At 31.7% G+C, this 17,874-nt stretch overlaps 2 protein-coding genes across 4 annotated transcripts in view; one reads left to right on the forward strand and one right to left on the reverse strand.

Annotated features, from left to right (window-relative positions):
- The window catches only part of LOC139513712 (dynactin subunit 2-like), a 19,590-nt gene extending 16,133 nt beyond the window's left edge, over positions 1-3,457 (reverse strand). For all 3 annotated transcript variants that reach the window (XM_071302460.1, XM_071302461.1, XM_071302459.1), the window contains exon 1: positions 3,308-3,457. In XM_071302460.1, coding sequence (XP_071158561.1) covers positions 3,308-3,343 — 36 coding nt within the window. In that variant the 5' untranslated portion in view covers positions 3,344-3,457. The remainder of the gene's footprint in view (positions 1-3,307) is intronic.
- LOC139513715 (serine/threonine-protein kinase 16-like) lies at positions 3,402-15,351 on the forward strand. Its single transcript, XM_071302462.1, has 8 exons — positions 3,402-3,553; positions 4,549-4,669; positions 4,801-5,041; positions 6,739-6,878; positions 7,623-7,743; positions 9,611-9,706; positions 11,006-11,133; positions 12,943-15,351. The coding sequence occupies exons 2-8, from the start codon at positions 4,566-4,568 to the stop codon at positions 13,067-13,069; spliced, it is 957 nt and encodes a 318-aa protein (XP_071158563.1). The 5' UTR covers positions 3,402-3,553; positions 4,549-4,565; the 3' UTR covers positions 13,070-15,351.
- The last annotated feature ends 2,523 nt before the right edge of the window (positions 15,352-17,874 follow it).

Below are 17,874 nucleotides of genomic sequence, written 5' to 3' on the forward strand. Positions count from 1 at the left end.
CTTTAAAATGATTCTGGAACGCTTCATGATTGTTAAAATAAGTTTAATTCACTCAAAAAACAATTTTAAAACTTGCGATGTTTAAACAGGAAGTTTCAAAAGCATGTGTAAAAGAAGAAATTAACCGGTGAGAGAGGAAATCCGTACATGACAGTTATCACTATAGTACGACTTTGAAAGTAAAAAAGTTCAATCCTTTTGTAAAACAGTCTTTAATATACCTATCACATTAATGTTTGAAGGGTCTTAACCTTATTCAAACCATATAAGTCTGTACGAAACACAAAAACGGATTGAACAATAACCGATTACGTTTTGTAGTTTACAAATTCTAAACTGGTTCCCGTCAAACTACAACAATTTGTTCGAGTGTAGTGGAATACAAGCAGAAACCAGTTAGTTTAAACCGAGTGTAAACTGGTTCCTGGCTGATTACTACACAATGATCATGCATAATGATAACACAAGCAGATTCCAGTTTGTATGGAAAATAGTAAATACGAAACCAAGCGCGGTAGGCAGAGAAATGTAATGAAGTTCAGGTCGGCAGTAATGGAACAATGACTGCGTCATTTTCCAATAAAATGGACCATTTAGAATCTAATGGGCAATAATACTGTTTATACCCTAAAGTGAACAAAACATCACATCATTTGTTGGATTTCCATTGATTGAGACAATAGACAATCTTATCATTTTGGTGAAAGCTTTTGATAATGTTACAGAGAACATGTTGGATTCAGAAATGATTTATTTTACTGCAATATTTGTAGGTTTTTTGTAGGTCTATTTACGCAAATTTGTCCGCCATCACATCACACTCCCTTTTTGCATAACAATTTAAAACATTTGACATCTTATAAACAAATGAAAGTTGAATAACCGCAGCAGGATTCAGATCTATCCTGATTTTGGGTCATTCACAGCAAACAATTTCACCTCAATACCTAAAATTGTAATAGACGATTTTTGAATTGTGTACTTTACCATATATTCCATTGTTTGATGATGTTATCTACACCAATTTACCAGACCTGTCAACGGTTAAAAATTATTCCCATGGGGGACTAATAAAAGTGCACTACCAGTTGTTTAATTAAGGGTAACAATTTTTGTGGCTTTTTTGTGTGAAGTGTTTTTTACTCTTTTAATTGTCTCATATCTTCTTTTTTTCTTTTGGTATACTGATGAAGAACTTATTAAAATGCTTTGATTTCTTTTTTTGGCATGATTCTTGTACTTTTTCAATGGCAAAATAATTGAAGAATAGAGGAAAAATTGCCATGATGAAGACAGATCTTGAGTTATTCAATCAGTAATGAGAAAATAGATCAAGCTTTATCAATTATCAGAGGTGCTTTTGAATTAGAAATTGATAAAAAAAAAAAAACACATCAAAAACCATAACCAAAATTTTGTTTTCAGTTAGATATTGTAAAAATCAGGATTTTGACTTGTTTTAAACTATCCTGAAATGGGGATTCAGGTTGAGGCATGAAAATAGGGATGATTACCGCAAAAAATCAGGATAGTTGGCAGGTCTGACTGACCTTAATTGAGTCATCTGCTGTAACACATTCATAAACAAGAACGTGTCCATAGTACACGGATGCCCACTCGCACTATAATTTTATATGTTCAGTGGACTGTGAAATTGGGAAAACTTGCATTTGATATTCAAATTAGAAAGATCATATCATAGGGAACATGTGTACCAAGTTTCAAGTTGTTTGGACTTAACTTGATCAAAAACTACCTTGACTGAAAACTTAAACCTGAAGCCGGACAGACTGCATACCTGTCAACCTGTGACGATGAAAATGCAGGTCATGACCTGCATTGAAGAATCAAATCTCAGGTCGTAACGCGTACAAACTTTTTCGAGTTGAATTTCAGTATTTATGGTACATTTTCTTATAATGTATATCAAAGATACCAAAACATCAATGCATGTTCACTTTGTTAAGTCATTTTAAATCTTATTAAATCTTATTTCATTGCACTTTCAAAGATTTTTATAAATTTGTGTAACTCAGTCTTATGTGCTTTACTTTTTGAGAAAAAATACAACAATTATCACACACCAGAATTTAATGTAATTCCTTAATGTTTGAGACTATAGACTATGTAACCTTTAACCATAATATTGTTCAGTTAACAAGGAAATTAGACTATGATACAATATAGTAATACAGTTGAAGGAAGTATAAATGTAAAAAATAGTTTTCAACTTTAAAAAAAAAATTGTATAAAGGTATAAAAATAATGAAAAGTTATTTTTCAATATGTATTTGAATTTTATATTTTTATGATTTAATCTTTTTCACCCATAAAACGTAAATATAAGGAATAATTTTGAATGGTGACAAATAAGTGGAAGTAACTCTAGTTCAGTTTGTAAACTGATGGTGCAATTTATTTACGACCTAAAGCTACTTAGGTAATTGGTGTTAATTAACAGTGTGTTTGACACCAAAGCTGTCAAGTGAAGCCATGCACTTAATGGGTCACTTAATTTGACAGTTTACATAGCTAGATGAACTTCCTGTTCATGGAAGAATTACGAATTTGCCGGTATTTCAAAGGAATATTACTTATGAAATCAATCTCAAGGCTAAGAAATACGGGTGAAATCGGGTCATTTTCGGAATTCCTGGGTTATTTCAATGACCCGGCGGGTGTTCCGGGTGATCCCTGAGAATTGTGAAAATCTCGGGTCACACCCGCAGAAAACGGGTCAGTTGACAGGTATGGGACTGACGAACAGACAGGAAACATAATGCCCCTATACTATCGTATGTGGCACCTAAAAACAACTCTAAAGTGATGTATACAAGGGATTCTGATACCGATTTTATGAAAACACCTGATTGCAATATTAAAATATGTCTTGCTTGAACTTTTCATACATTTTCTATTGTGACGTCAAAGTTTCACAGGAACTTTTGTGATGTCCAGTTAAGGTAGATAAATAGCAATAAGGTGTATAAACTCAGTTCAGCTGTTCAGGAGAAAACATGTCATTGGATATACCTGTATGACCTGAGGTTTATCACTTTTGGACGTCAAATATTTTTTAGAAGAAAGCACCAGTAGGAAGATCATGTATTGCAGAACCTATACTATATGCTACTTTCAATCTTCAATTAAAAAAATGCTACTTTGCTAGCTGAATCATATGAGTCATCTGGTTGAACTGGTGATTACACACTTGACAGGATCAGTGTATGTTCGTTTCGTAACCATTGAAATGAAATTGAGTAGTATTATTAGAGTAAAAATGCATTATGTGATCAAAATTAATTACAATGCCTGGTAGATTAGCATATTTTGGATCTGCCATCTTCTGCCTCCGTCTCCGAATAATTGATTAATTTGACAGAATAACTTCCGGTCGTGAATCAAAGTCTACAGAGCGCTTTACAAAAGCGTAACTCCATGTACCGGGTGAAAGACTCCCGTTAATGAAATTTTAGAAATTGAAAATAGACTCCTACACGTACTCATTACCAAGTCCTGCAAAAATCTCTAACAATTGATGATTGTTGAAAATGTAAAGCCAAAACATATCTGTTGTATATGCACATACATTCATATACTGCCTTGTTGTTTTGTCTATATCTGTATATACCAGTGGCGGATCCAGAAATTTTCATAAGTGGGGGCCCACTGACTGAGCTAAGAGGGGCCGGCTCCAGTCACGCTTCAGTGATTCCCTATATAAGCAACCAAATTTTTTCCCAAAAAGGGGGGGGGCCCGGGCCCCCTGCCCCCCCCCCTAAATCCGCCTCTGTATACCCTCATTTATATTTTTCCTTGCTAATTTAAAACTGTTTCTAAAAAAACGACTTTCACTACTATAAATAGTATAACTATACACCTTATCGCTACAACTTCCAAACAAGGACGGAAGCTCATAAACTCGGCAATCAAACGCAGGACTTCGGGAAAGTTCGGAGAGCCGACAACCTTGCTTCGGAAGTTGCTTATCGCTATTTGTCCACCATTACTGGATATCACACAGGTTCCCGTAAAATTTGGACGTCATAAAACAAAATATCTGAAGCCACAATGGAAAAGTGATCGGTGTATCCTATACATGTATGCGTCTAAAGTTCAAACGGCCGGATCAGCCGGGATTAGAGATAAGGTGTATAGTACTAAGATATTTATATTCCAATTTTAGGGCCCATGAAGAGGAGTAGGGTATCAGCAAGGAAGAACGCAAAATAAATTTGCCATTTCACGATAAACGAAACAATTAAAAATTTCTTGCATGTTGATCTTTTTACCAATTTCACGAAACACGGTGAATAACAAACCTTATTCACGGCTGCACATGAAATAAAAATGCCTGAACACGTTGCACGGAAATAACCCTTTACCACCCTCCATGAAGAGCAAAGTAATTCATTACAATGATTTTGATAATTAGTATTAGTACTACATTGTTATACTACTTGAGTCTAGATATTATACCACATCTCCTTATTGTTCATGTTGTTGCTAATAACTGCAATGCTACTTATTATTTAAATTCATTTTCAGGAGAAAATGATAGCTAAATGGACGCCCTGTTTGGTTTAATTAGAATGGGCTGTATTTGTGGTAAAGAAGCCCTTCGCATCAATGATAGAAGATTTTATCTCCGATCAAGATTAGGAGAAGGGTAAGTGTATACATAGTTGGTAAGATATATTTATCAAGTTTAACATATTATTTAAAATTTATAAACTTTTAAGAGAATTTTAGGAACCTAAAAAACCTAATGTCAAGATGTCTTTTTTTCCTTTTTTACAGTGGGTTTAGCTATGTTGACCTGATAGAGGAAATCAGAACTCACAAAGACTATGCTCTTAAGAGAATAACATGTCATTCTAATGAGGAAGAAAGGATAGCTTTGCAAGAGATAGAATTAATGAGAACATTCCAGCATCCAAACATCATTCCATTAGAGGCATCCTCTGTCATTAAAGTCAACCAGTATTCAAAATCTCTAGACATTGTCAGTGAAGTCCTCATTGTCATGCCTTATTATTCAGTAAGTCCAATTAAAAAATGTGAAGTCTCTAATCTTGTCAAAGTCTTGACTGAAAGCAATAAAATGTTCCTTACTTTGATATCCTTTTCCTCATTTTTAAATTTTCATAAAAAAAAGTGTTTAATAAAATAATTCATGGGATGGGCGCTTGAATTTATACTGATTTTACCACGAGTTGGCCCTGTATGCTAAATATTTTACTACAAGCTACAGGGAGAGGTAAAATATCCGCATAAAGGGAAAACCCATTTTTGTACGATTCCCTCGTGTATGTAACAATGTTTTAGATTTTAACGAGAGAAATTTATGTATTACTGAAAATTTATTACACCAGGGTTTTCGATATCACAAACTAGTCAAAACATTTACTAAATTTTATCATCGGTATAAGGACATCATTCGTAAATATAGCTCAACATGCAGACTTCTTATACGTTCAGGTATTTCACATCCAATTTTTTATTGAAATATTCTTTATAAAGCACAAAGGTGTCAGTATTCACCTCAAAAACTAACAAAACCTTTGAATAGACTTATTAAGAAGGGATATAGTTACGATACTGTTGTCAGGTCATTAAAGATTGCATATTTTGGCGTTAATATTGATTCACTTATAGGGTCTTTGCATCGGAACTAAACACATTTATTCAAAAACCAGTTGTTGGCATGACACGGGTTATGTTCTTCTCATATATGTTATGATGGTATGATACTAAACCTCTAACTGGAAGGATTGTGCCTGATGTTCATATGATGAAATTATAATCTTTCAGTCAGTTTAATTGAAGTCTGGAGCTGGCATGTCAGTTAACTGCTAGTAGTCTGTTGTTATTTATGTATTATTGTCATTTTGTTTATTTTCTTTGGTTACATCTTCTGACGTCAGACTCAGACTTCTCTTGAACTGAATTTTAATGTGCGTATTGTTATGCGTTTACTTTTCTACATTGGCAAGAGGTATAGGGGGAGGGTTGAGATCTCACAAACATGTTTAACCCTGCCGCATTTTTGCGCCTGTCCCAAGTCAGGAGCCTCTGGCCTTTGTTAGTCTTGTATTATTTTAATTTTAGTTTCTTGTGTATAATTTGGAAATAAGTATGGTGTTCCTTATCACTAAATTGTATATATTTGTTTAGGGGCCAGCTGAAGGACGCCTCCGGGTGCGGGAATTTCTCACTATATTGAAGACCTGTTTGTGACCTTCTGCTGTTGTTTTTTTCTATGGTCGGGTTGTTGTCTCTTTGGCACATTCCCCATTTCCATTCTCAATTTTATTGGATACTCAAAATATAGTGCATCAATTTTAACATTCACTACACCCTATCCACATGATCCATAAACATTTCCAGAACTTATCAATGTAATTTATGCTCAAATATTCAAGGCACAAAATGATGTTACACTTGTCAAGAAAATTACATAACTTTTGCAAGGTGCAGGAATCATAATATCTTCTAAAAATAGAATGATGTCGTTGTTTAAATCATCTTTAAACATTCGGAGTTATCTTCAGTTGTCTAGAACTGCTGTTAAATCAACTACATTCAATGCTATAATTAATTTTACTTCCAACTGTTAGAATTGAAGCAATCCTACCGTTCAGTGCTTGCAAGCACTTTGATTTACTTATATAAGAAAATTATATAAGTAAAATAGATATCTAAATGTCCAAGAACCTCTTATATTTATATTATCAGAGAGGATCCTTACAAGATGTAATAGAAAAGATGAGTAAGAAGTCGGAGAGATTTCCAGAAGAAAGTGTTTGGGAATTGTTTAAAGGGATTTGTCTTGGACTCCAAGTGTTCCATAAACACAATCCTCCATATGCTCACAGGTATTAAACCAATCAATTATTGTCTTTTTTCAGTGTTTGATTTAGGGGGGAGGGGGGTTTGCTTTTATTTCTCATTAGAACCAAGTATACATCTTGTTGAAAACAAACTCCATAGGCGATAGCAAATATAATAAATATGATCAAAAGACAAACAACAGTATACAAAACACAAAACAGGTGAAAAGTATAATTCAGTAGGCGACATTGGAGGAAAAAAGGATGGGATTACGGCTACTACAATTGCAATGTATCAACTGTCATCTAAGCAACAGATATTCAATAACAGTGAACTCAGCAATGGCATTCCTAAAATTTTTGAAGACCTGTTTTTTTTTTAATTTCATCACTTGGAACTCTTGGTTAAATAGCTTCTTTGTAAACAGCAACCCTCTTTAAAAAAAAATCATGAAATGAATTACAAGCTTATCAAGGTGTTTACTCAAGTTTCATGTAAAGAAAGATAATGTGATAGACTTTTCCAAATGCTTGCCAGGTATATCATTGTATATGACATGTATTAAATTGAAGGTTGGTTTGATACCTTTTTTTATTTATGTAGACAGAATGTATTTTTTACAGAAAATTTTATGATTTTATTAGGGAGAATTTTCAAATTGTCTAATGTTTATTCTATAATTATGAATTAAGGTTAAAAAAAAATAAGGATGACATAAAACTGGTAGTGTTATTTCTTTTCCTTATGTGAAGATCTTAAGACTACCAATATTTCTTTTCTTTTTCTAGGGATCTCAAGATGGCCAATATAATGTTAGCAGATGATGGGACAGCGATAATAATGGATTTAGGTTCTGCAAATAAAGCCAGAGTAGAGATCAAAACTCCATCTCAGGCACACACCTTGCAGGTAAATTTTGTATTTACTTTAAGGATCAGCATTTCTTTGGTGGACAAACTGGTAAACAAATTATTGTTTTTGCTTATTTAGTTTAAATGTTTGAGACCACTTTATTGCTAGTCTAGGGTATTTAGTATAGTTCCAAGAATCAATTGGGTTATTTCTTATTCTTTCTACTATTTTCTAATAGTTACGTTACATATTTATTGAAATAGATCAGCATAAGATTTATTCCATAGTTCACATGTTAAAGTTTGTAGGCCATTTTAAGACAAAAATATAGGGAACCCATAGTATGTAATTGGTATTTGGACCAAATTTTGTCAACACTGAGGTACTGATTTCCAATCGGTCATCTTGGAGGTACAGATTTTTGTGGCCGATTTCTCTGTCATAGTCAATTGACTTTGAAAGTTTGTGTAGTTAACATGGTTATATATTGCTATTTTCAATATTTGCAGTTTACTATCATTATTTACTACATATCTCTGTTAACAGTGTATTACCTATTCTACTTAAAAAAATAAAAATGTTGAAATATTGTTCATATTCATTTTCCTTCCCATATGGTGGTAACTGTAAATCAAAGAAAAAAATATATTATAATTAAAAACCAATTGTTCAGAGAACAATTGAAGGTCTTTCCACCAGTTAATATCTATTTTGATATTGAAATATTAAAAATCAGTCTAAAATGTCAGTTCATATGGCTTTATGATGTTTAGATATGAATTTAAAGCAAAGGTCAAAATCTAGAACGTCAAATTAACCTATGACCTTGACCTCAATTTCAAGGTCACAAACTGAGGATTTCAAATCAAAAGACCCTAGTCTCTTATATGTATGGTTAATAAGTTATATCACTTTAAACATAATTTAAGATATGATAGGGGCTAAAACTCCCGTTCATTGTTTACGCACCCTTTTAACTAAAATTATTTAGTTACAACATGTTGCAACTAACAATTTATACAAAATAATTTGTCGATATCTTATAAGGTTAATGAAAATGAGTGAAAATAAGACAAATTAAAAAATTAGAATATGACCTTGACCTTTGACCTTGACCTAATTTTCATTTTTTTGGACCAAGGATCTCAAATCAAAAGATCCTAGGTCTCTATCACTTATGGTGTTCCAGTTTAAAATACATTTTAAAATTTCAAATACAAAAAGAGAAATAACTCTCATATGGAGCGTTCATATTGCTTCGGTCGAAATTGAACAAATCATGCGAAGGATATAACGAGCAATTTTATAAAATAAATTTGTCGTAATCTTTTACGGTTGCGAAGGAGTTGTGAGCACAAGGAAAACAGTGTTTGGGGAGATAACTCCTACAAAGAAAAGTATTCGGTTACGCAGGGTAAATTTCAAAAGCGCATAAACTGTTCAATATCATATACCAAATATCTAAGCGACATATTGCGAAACAAATGTTTATCGCAAGAACAAAATTTGGCGGAAGAAAAAAAAAAAAAAAAAAAAATAATCAGAAGAAAAACAATAGGTCTTTCCACAGAAAAGTGGAAAGACCTAATTAATTGAAAAATTACATCTTATAATCAGATAAAAACTTTATATATAGAAAAAAAACACAGGATGATCATAAAGGGAGTATCAGATGTCAATTCTACTTATTTGCACTTTAAAAATACTTAAAAGAGAATTTAAAGAATATCCTCAAATGTAGCAACTCTTCACATAAACTTAGGTATTTTTAGTGGAAATATAGAGCAAATCTACAAAAGTAAATGCACCTCCAAATTCAATAGTTCTTTTTTTAAAACGTATAAATTGTAAAACTAAATGGCTTGTCTTGAAAGTTTTCTTACAATACTAATCTATATTTGTAAATCTTATACTCATATTGTAGGATGAAGCAGCAGAAAGATGTTCTATGTTCTACAGGGCACCAGAACTTTTTAATCCAGAACTGGGTTCCAGCGTAGACGAAAGAACAGATATATGGGTAACTATTGATATAACAGACATTCACTAGTATTTCAATGTTGAATTAAACAAAAATTGCATATCCTCTAGATTTTCATAAGAGTCATTCAAATAATGAATCCTAGATTTTGGGTATACATTAAGGAGAGATAAATCCAACAGTATCAATGAAGACATCCTAAGGTCAGAATCAGAATACCATTTTTAATAAGTTCCACACCACATGTAACAATGACAAAAAAAAAGACAAATAGTGGTCAAAGAAGACAGGTATCAGTACAATTATTAAAGTCTAAGGCTGTTGGGAATAAGTTGAAGAGAGCCTATTAAAGTTCTGCATTCAACACTCAATTCTCAAAGTGACAAACATGTTATTGTAGGAAGATAAAAAAAAAAAAGGCAATCACTGACAAGGTTTCTTACATGGGACCAGCAACTTGTGGCACAATTTTAACAGTTCTTTTAAATCGCAACCCTTTCCCTTTTAATTTCAATCAGTGGAGTAAAAAAGATAAATAAACCAATATACCATAAAAAACAGAAGAGTAAAAGCACACAATTCTATAGTATAATGTATTAAAAAATACTAATACAAACAATTGAAGACTAACCATATTGTATGAAAGAACAGCTACAAAATAAAAATCTCTACGTACTAAACCTTCTAACAGCTTTCCTACACGTCTTATGCTTCATTGATAAAGTTAAGTTTTTGTAAATAAGGCCATGTGATATGATTACCAATAATATAGAAGTACTAAACCTTCTAACAGCTTTCCTACACGTCTTGCGCTTCATTGATAAAGTTAAGTTTTTGTAAATAAGGCAATGTGATATGATTACCAATAATATAGAAGTACTAAACCTTCTGACAGCTTTCCTACACGTCTTGTGCTTCATTGATAAAGTTAAGTTTTTGTAAATAAGGGGATGTGATATGATTACCAATAATATAGAAGTACTAAACCTTCTGACAGCTTTCCTACACGTCTTGTGCTTCATTGATAAAGTTAAGTTTTTGTAAATAAGGCAATGTGATATGATTACCAATAATATAGAAGTACTAAACCTTCTGACAGCTTTCCTACACGTCTTGTGCTTCATTGATAAAGTTAAGTTTTTGTAAATAAGGCAATGTGATATGATTACCAATAATATAGAAGGAAATAAGTATTCCAAAGTTATTGAGATCAGTGATATAAAGACACAATAAAACATATCCTTGAAGGTCTAGTAGAAGTAATTGTATACATGACACAATAAAACATATCCTTGAAGGTCTAGTACAGAAATAATTGTATACATGATTTTTGTTCAGTCTTTAGGTTGTTTGTTGTATGCATTAGCCTACTTGACATCACCATTTGAGAGTGATTATAATCATGGTGGAAGTATAGCTCTTGCTGCTCAAAGTGGTCGAGTCAAATTTCCAGAGGATAATAGGGGGTAAGTCTCCTCTTACATGTTTGACATGTGTAAAGTAATTTAATGTCCTGTATATCTACATTTCTTTGACTTGACAATAAATGAACTGACTTATGGTACAACCATTTAAACTACTTGTATTTTTACATATACCGGGTACTTAAGATTAATTACTTTACAGTATATCAGTGCAATTTTTAATGGATTTTCACCACCTCTGTACAAAAAAGTTTATTGCTCGACCATATTGATATTGGTTTTTTTGCCAAAAAAATTGTGATAAACATTTTTTTATTTTTTTTTGTTTTACGTTCATCCATAAGTGAAAAATCTGAAGTTGTGACTTTATACCACTTTTTGTATACTTGTTTTGGAATCAAATTTCATCTTTCTATTTTTATAACTCTGCTATTTATATATATATATATATATATATAGAGAGAGAGAGGAAGTAAGATAACAGACAATTAAAAACCAATTCTTCAGAGAACAATTGAAGGTCTTTCCACCTTGATAATAAGAATGAAATTTAAAAAACGATGTTAGAAAATGTCACTCCTTGTTGATGTAGTTTGGTACTTCAAATTGATATAAAAAATAAGATTAATAGGTATATGCAGAAGACTTAATTGTTTTATAATGAACAAGAAAGAATTTTTAGCAAAGGTCAAAATCTAGAACATCAAATTGACCTTTGACCTTGACCTCAATTTCAAGGTCATAGGTCAGTGATCCCAAATCAATCATTTGTATGGTTGTGGAGAAATACCGATTTCAAATACAAAAGGGGAGAAAACTCCTTTAAGGGTTGACCAAAACACTTCGACTTAAATGGGTTGAAGTTGCGCCTTATTGTAATCAGTTATTTGGAAAAAACATCATATCATTAACTGTTATGGTTTCTTTTGAATAAAGATAACAAACAAAATTCAAAATTTAGAACATGACCTTGACTTTTGATCATGACCTCAATTTCCCCCAAATGGACCAAGGACTCCATATCAAAAGACTTTAGGCCTCTACGACTTATAATGTATGAATTTATCCAACATATCGCCTATCTTAAATTGTCAAAGGGAATAACTCCCATAAGATGTCTTCCTATCACTCCGGTTAAAATTAACCAAATCATTCTTAAGAGTAGACAAACAATTTGGTGAAAACAGTTTGTTAAAATCTTTTACAGTTTTAGAGATACAAAATGTATAGCGATATTATATACAAGAAAAAGGGGGTACGGGGAGATAACTTCTATAAGAATAAGTTTTTCGGTCACACAGGGTGAGTTTATAACCCCCATTACTGTACAACATCATTGGCCAAAAATCCATTCGATATGTTATAAAACAAAAAAGCATCTCAGACGCCAGAAGAAAAAAAAAAAAAAAAAATAATTAGAAGAAAAACAAAAGGTCTTTCAATGAAAACTGGAAAGAGCTAATAATCAGAAGAAAAACAAAAGGTCTTTCCACGAAAAGTGGAAAGACCTAATTAAACACAAAAGAGAGATGAAATTTGGTTTTCCAGTATTGTATAAAATTGAGAAAGCCAATGCAAACAACCAATGTTTGTTTTCTCTCATTACTTGCTTGTAGACTGTAGTACTGTATCTAGCAATTTAAATTCTACAGTAAAAAGATTTATAAGATAAAAAAAAAAAAAGGGAATTTCAAGGTATTAAAATGTTTTTTAATCCCACTGAATTTTTTTAGGTAAATAAACGAAAAAAACAAAATGATGTTTTCATATTACATTTGTTTGAAATTATATTATGTATTCCAAGAAACTTCCTAATTTTGAGTTTAGTTCATGTGATATTTTTTTTTGCAGATATTCCAAATCTTTACAAGAAACAATATTATTACAGATGAAAGTTAACTCTGCAGAGAGGCCATTTATAGACGGTGTATTACAACATATAGAAACTGTATCATACAAAGCTACAAACCGTGTGTAGCCAGAATCATTTATTCATTTAATCATTTTATTTGCTCACTATGTTTTAAAAAGGTCTTTTTAGTATAAAATTCTGGGAAGTTTAATTCATTTTAAAGTTAAATAAGTTTTAACTATCAATAATCTACTAGTATTGTAAAGATATAAAAAAGAAGATGTGGTATGATTGCCAATGAGACAACTATTGACATGAGACCAAATGACACAGAAATAAAGGCCTATAAAGAAAAACTACATTATATACATGTAGATATGATTTGTCTACTATTCATTAATGATATAGTTACCTAATTTGATGTTAGGACCAGTGATTAGATCCTTAGTTATCTTTGTGGATATATCATAACTTATCCAAAATATTTCAGTTTTACTGCTGTTTAGTGAATCACAATTGATATCAGTTTATTGTTTTTTTAAGGAGGCTCGAGGGTACAATTTTTTTTTTCTTCATTAACACTAATAGTTGTTAGTTTATGCTATGGTACACACAAAAATCAACCATAAAATAGATTTGTTTTAGCCCCAGATGACTTTTAAAATGTTTATATTATTGAAAAAGCTTCAAATTATCTCCCTTAGGTACAAAAATGCCATTTTTTGGCATTTAAATTAAAATATCTTTTTAAACTCATCAGTGACCTATATTTTTTATTACATTTTTCAAATAAGCTGTACTTAAACTAAACAATTGTAAAATTTCTGTAATTAAGTTGATTTTTTTTTGTTATTACCTTTCAACAGAAAATTAATACCTTAACAAAAATGCATGCTTCTTTCAAACGCAGATTGTGATCTTAAATGATCAGTGACCCCATTTTTTTATTTAATTTTTCTGTTAAGTATATGATGCAGTTCATTTATAGAAAAAAATAGCAAAATCCTATATTTAAAAAAAGATGGATTTATACCCTCGAGCCCCCTTAAGTCATTTTTAGTGCAGGATGTTTTTAAAATTACAAATTTACTACATTTTTAAACTGAAATATATCAATTCTGTTTCTCTATTATCTACTAATGGGCAAGCTATGTGACCAAGAAAATGTGAATATTTATCATTCAGTCTAATTATTTAATCCTATGTATGCAAGGGCGTATTCAGCCAATATAAAAAAGGTGTGGTATATGTTTTAAGTTGGGCTTTTTCCAGGAATGGTTGTATTCTAGATAAGAGGATTTAAGATGGTTTTCTGAATTACACAATGTGTTGGTGTAAAATTAGAATGCATTTTTAGTATTTCCTGATAAAGGCGTAGGTCCGGTAAGGGCCGATTTTGGCCTCAAATCTCAGGTTCATCTAACGAAAGTTTTTAGACACTTTTTAAACACTTAATTGTCTATTTCAATTGATTCGATTAGTTTCTGTGAAAGATTTTAACTGATTTAGTCATTAAAAACGCTCTGATTTCAATATTATGAATGAACACGAATGCGGCCACTTTCATTTTAGACGGAAACCGGCTAAAAATTAACCAAAATGCTTAAATTTTAAAGATTTCAGTAATTTAGCATGACTTAATGATGCTGAAACGTGATATGTGTGCATTGTATTATCGAAAACAGCTCATATTTATGTAGCACAAGCATTTTACTTTCCAAAATATAGCTCAAAGATTACATTTTCACAATTTTCTAAAACTGCTATATTTTGAGGCCAAAAAGGGGTCTTACTGAACCTACTCCTTTGTATGGATTGAGGATGTGATATCCACTGTTAACTATTTCTTTCTGCCTTTGTTATATTGTGTTCAACTTTAAAAATTAATAATTCTTAAACTTTGATAGGAAACATTGTGTAATATTAAAATATGCTACCGCTATATGTCTTGTTTGTGTGCAATAAAAGTGAACATAGCTATATTGAAAAGTGCTATATTGTAATATTTTATGATTATATTAAGTTCATTCCAAAATTGTTATGAGTTCTTTTTTATTACAAGGCCTTTATATTTAAATATTCTAGTAATTAGGAAATGGAACAGCGACACTTAATTTGTCATCCAAAATATTAGAGGAATATTTCAAACTCATTTTATTACCAAGAAAAATTTAAGCTGGAGTATTACTTTATTATCATTTTCTATCAGAGATACCACATTGTACCTTAATTTTTGTCAGCTATTTGTAAAAAAATATATATACCCCCGATTGGAAGAGGGTATTTGCATAAAAAAACATAAAGATCGATGAATATGATTTCTCATAATTTTCTATACAATCATGAAAGCGTATTCCATTTACCACAATTTTGTGGATATAAATAAACTCATTATAGATACCAAAAAACAGGATTGAAATTTTGTATGCCAGACACGCGTTTCGTCTTCAAAAGACTCATCAAAGATGCTTGATTAAAAAAGTGACAAATAAAGGACAAAGTTGAAGAGTGTATCTGACTACCAGCATGTAATATGAGGAAGGTGTTTCCTCTGAAAGGGATTGGGTATTTGTTTATTTAAATGGAAACAAGTCTGTGAGGGTTACTTTGGATTCTTTGTCCTTTACCTCATTTTCATGGTTCTAGAAGTATACTTAAAAAAAAGTCCAGATTTTTTTGTAATGATAATTTCTCTCTTTAATATTATGAATAAAAGAATAACTATTTGAAATGTACATACCTTGCAAAGTCTGAAAGTCCTTCAGACAGTTTTCATCTGACCTTGCGAATTTTGTCGCAGAAAAGTCGCAGAAAGCTCCACATAGAGATAGTGATCTGGCAGCCCAACATTAAATAACTTATTAAATACTTTATATTTGGTCTGTTTTTCTTATACTGTATGCAAAAGGTCTATGCTGTATGGAAGGATTGTAAGGTGTACATGTCCAACTGGCAGATGTCATCTGACCTTGACTTCATTTTCATGGTTCAGTGTTCAAAGTTAACTTTTTTGAGTTTTGGTCTTTTTTTCTAATACTATATGCAATAGGTCAACTATTTTTGGTGTATAGAAGGATTGTAAGCTTGATATGTCTGTCTGTCAGGTATCATTTGATCTTGACCTCATTTTGGTGGTTCATTGGTCAATGATAGTTTTCATGGTTAATTTTGTTTCTTTGATACTATAAGTAATAGGTCAACTATATTTAATGCATAGATTGATTGAAAGGTGAACATGTCTGCATGGCATCATTCATCTGACCTGGACATCATTTTCATGGTTCATTGGTTAATGTTTAGTTTTCTTGGTTAAGTCTGTTTCTTAGAAACTATAAGCAATAGGTCAACCATATTTAGTGTATTGAATGGTTGTAGGGTGTACATGTATTTCTATTTTGGTTTATCTGACCTTGACCTCATTTTCTTGGATCTTGTTTAACTTATGTGATAGTTGTAGTAAAACTTTAAATTTAGAACTCAACATTATAGCAATGGTTAGTAAAGAAGGTGAGACATTTCAGTGTGTGCACTCTTAGTTGTGTTTTGGTCTTTTTATTCTAATACAATAGGTCAACTATTTGTTGCATGGAAATATTTTATGATGTACATGTCAGGAATAATTTTACCTTGACCTCACTTTCACAGTTCATTGCTCAGTGGTTATGTTTTGGTCTGTTTTTCTTAAACTGTAATCAATGTATCAACTTTAAATTGGTGAATGGAAGGATTGTCAGATGTATATATGTCTGTATGTATCATCAAACCTTGACTTCATTTTTCATTTGCATGGTTCATTGGTCGGGGTTAAATTTTATGGTTTTATGACGAAAACTTAATAGCATAACGAATCTATATACAAGAGGGACGAAAGATACCAAAGGGACAGTCAAACTCATAAATCTAAAACAAACTGACAACGCCATGTGAAGGATAAAGGTCCTCTACCCTCCAAAATACTAAACTTTTAAGAAGTTTGTTAAAGCCATCTCTGCCAGATCCATATACCTGTGGTAAGCTATCTTTGACAGAAGTCGCAGGCTCAAAAATAAGCAATAGGTCAACTATATTTTGAGAGGTGTACATGTATTTCTAGTTTGGTTTATCTGACCTTAGCCCATGTTCTTGGATCATGTTAAGTTTATGTGATACCTGAAGTAAAGCTATATATTTAAGACTATCAAAATAAAATCAAAATACCAGTAAAGCAGCTGAGACATTCCAGTGTGTGCACTTTTGTTTATATAATACAATACAAATACAAATATTTTGTTTGTGCATGGGTCGTCCTATGATGTGTTTTTGTTGTCTCATAGTACAAAACATGTATTTATTTTAAAATCTAGCGTTTTGGAAGTTCCAATAGTTCCACCTTTCTTCTATTGAGGCCAAAGCCTAACAGAATCAGGTTGTAGAAGAACTAGCCACAAAGTCTTGACTCTATACATGCTGAAAAGAAGTTCCCTATACTACTTGTGACTATGTTGATATATGTTCACAAATGAATGATAAAAAAAACTTAAAAATGAGACTTATATTTTTAAAGCAATCTATTCGTGCATGAATGTCAATAGTTTGGTCAATTTTGTCATCATGTAAGAAATCCCCTACAACAACTGAATTGCCATGATAAAAGAGCAATTATACCCTAAATACAAAAAGTTGGAGTTTTATTTGGATTCTAAATATATAAAGAAAATGCCTGTACCAAGTCAGGAATATGACAGTTGTTATCCATTCGTTTGATGTGATTGTGCTTTTGATTTTGCCATTCGAATAGGGTCTTTCCATTTTGGATTTTCCTTCTGAGTTCAGTTTTTTGGTGATTTTCCTTTTTTTTTAGCTCACCTGTCCCGAAGTGCCAAGTGAGCTTTTCTCATCACTTTGCCTCCGTCGATGTTAACTTTTACAAAAATCTTCTCCTCTAAAACTAC

Source organism: Mytilus edulis, chromosome 2 (genome assembly GCF_963676685.1).
Source record: "Mytilus edulis chromosome 2, xbMytEdul2.2, whole genome shotgun sequence".
NCBI lineage: Eukaryota > Metazoa > Mollusca > Bivalvia > Mytilida > Mytilidae > Mytilus > Mytilus edulis.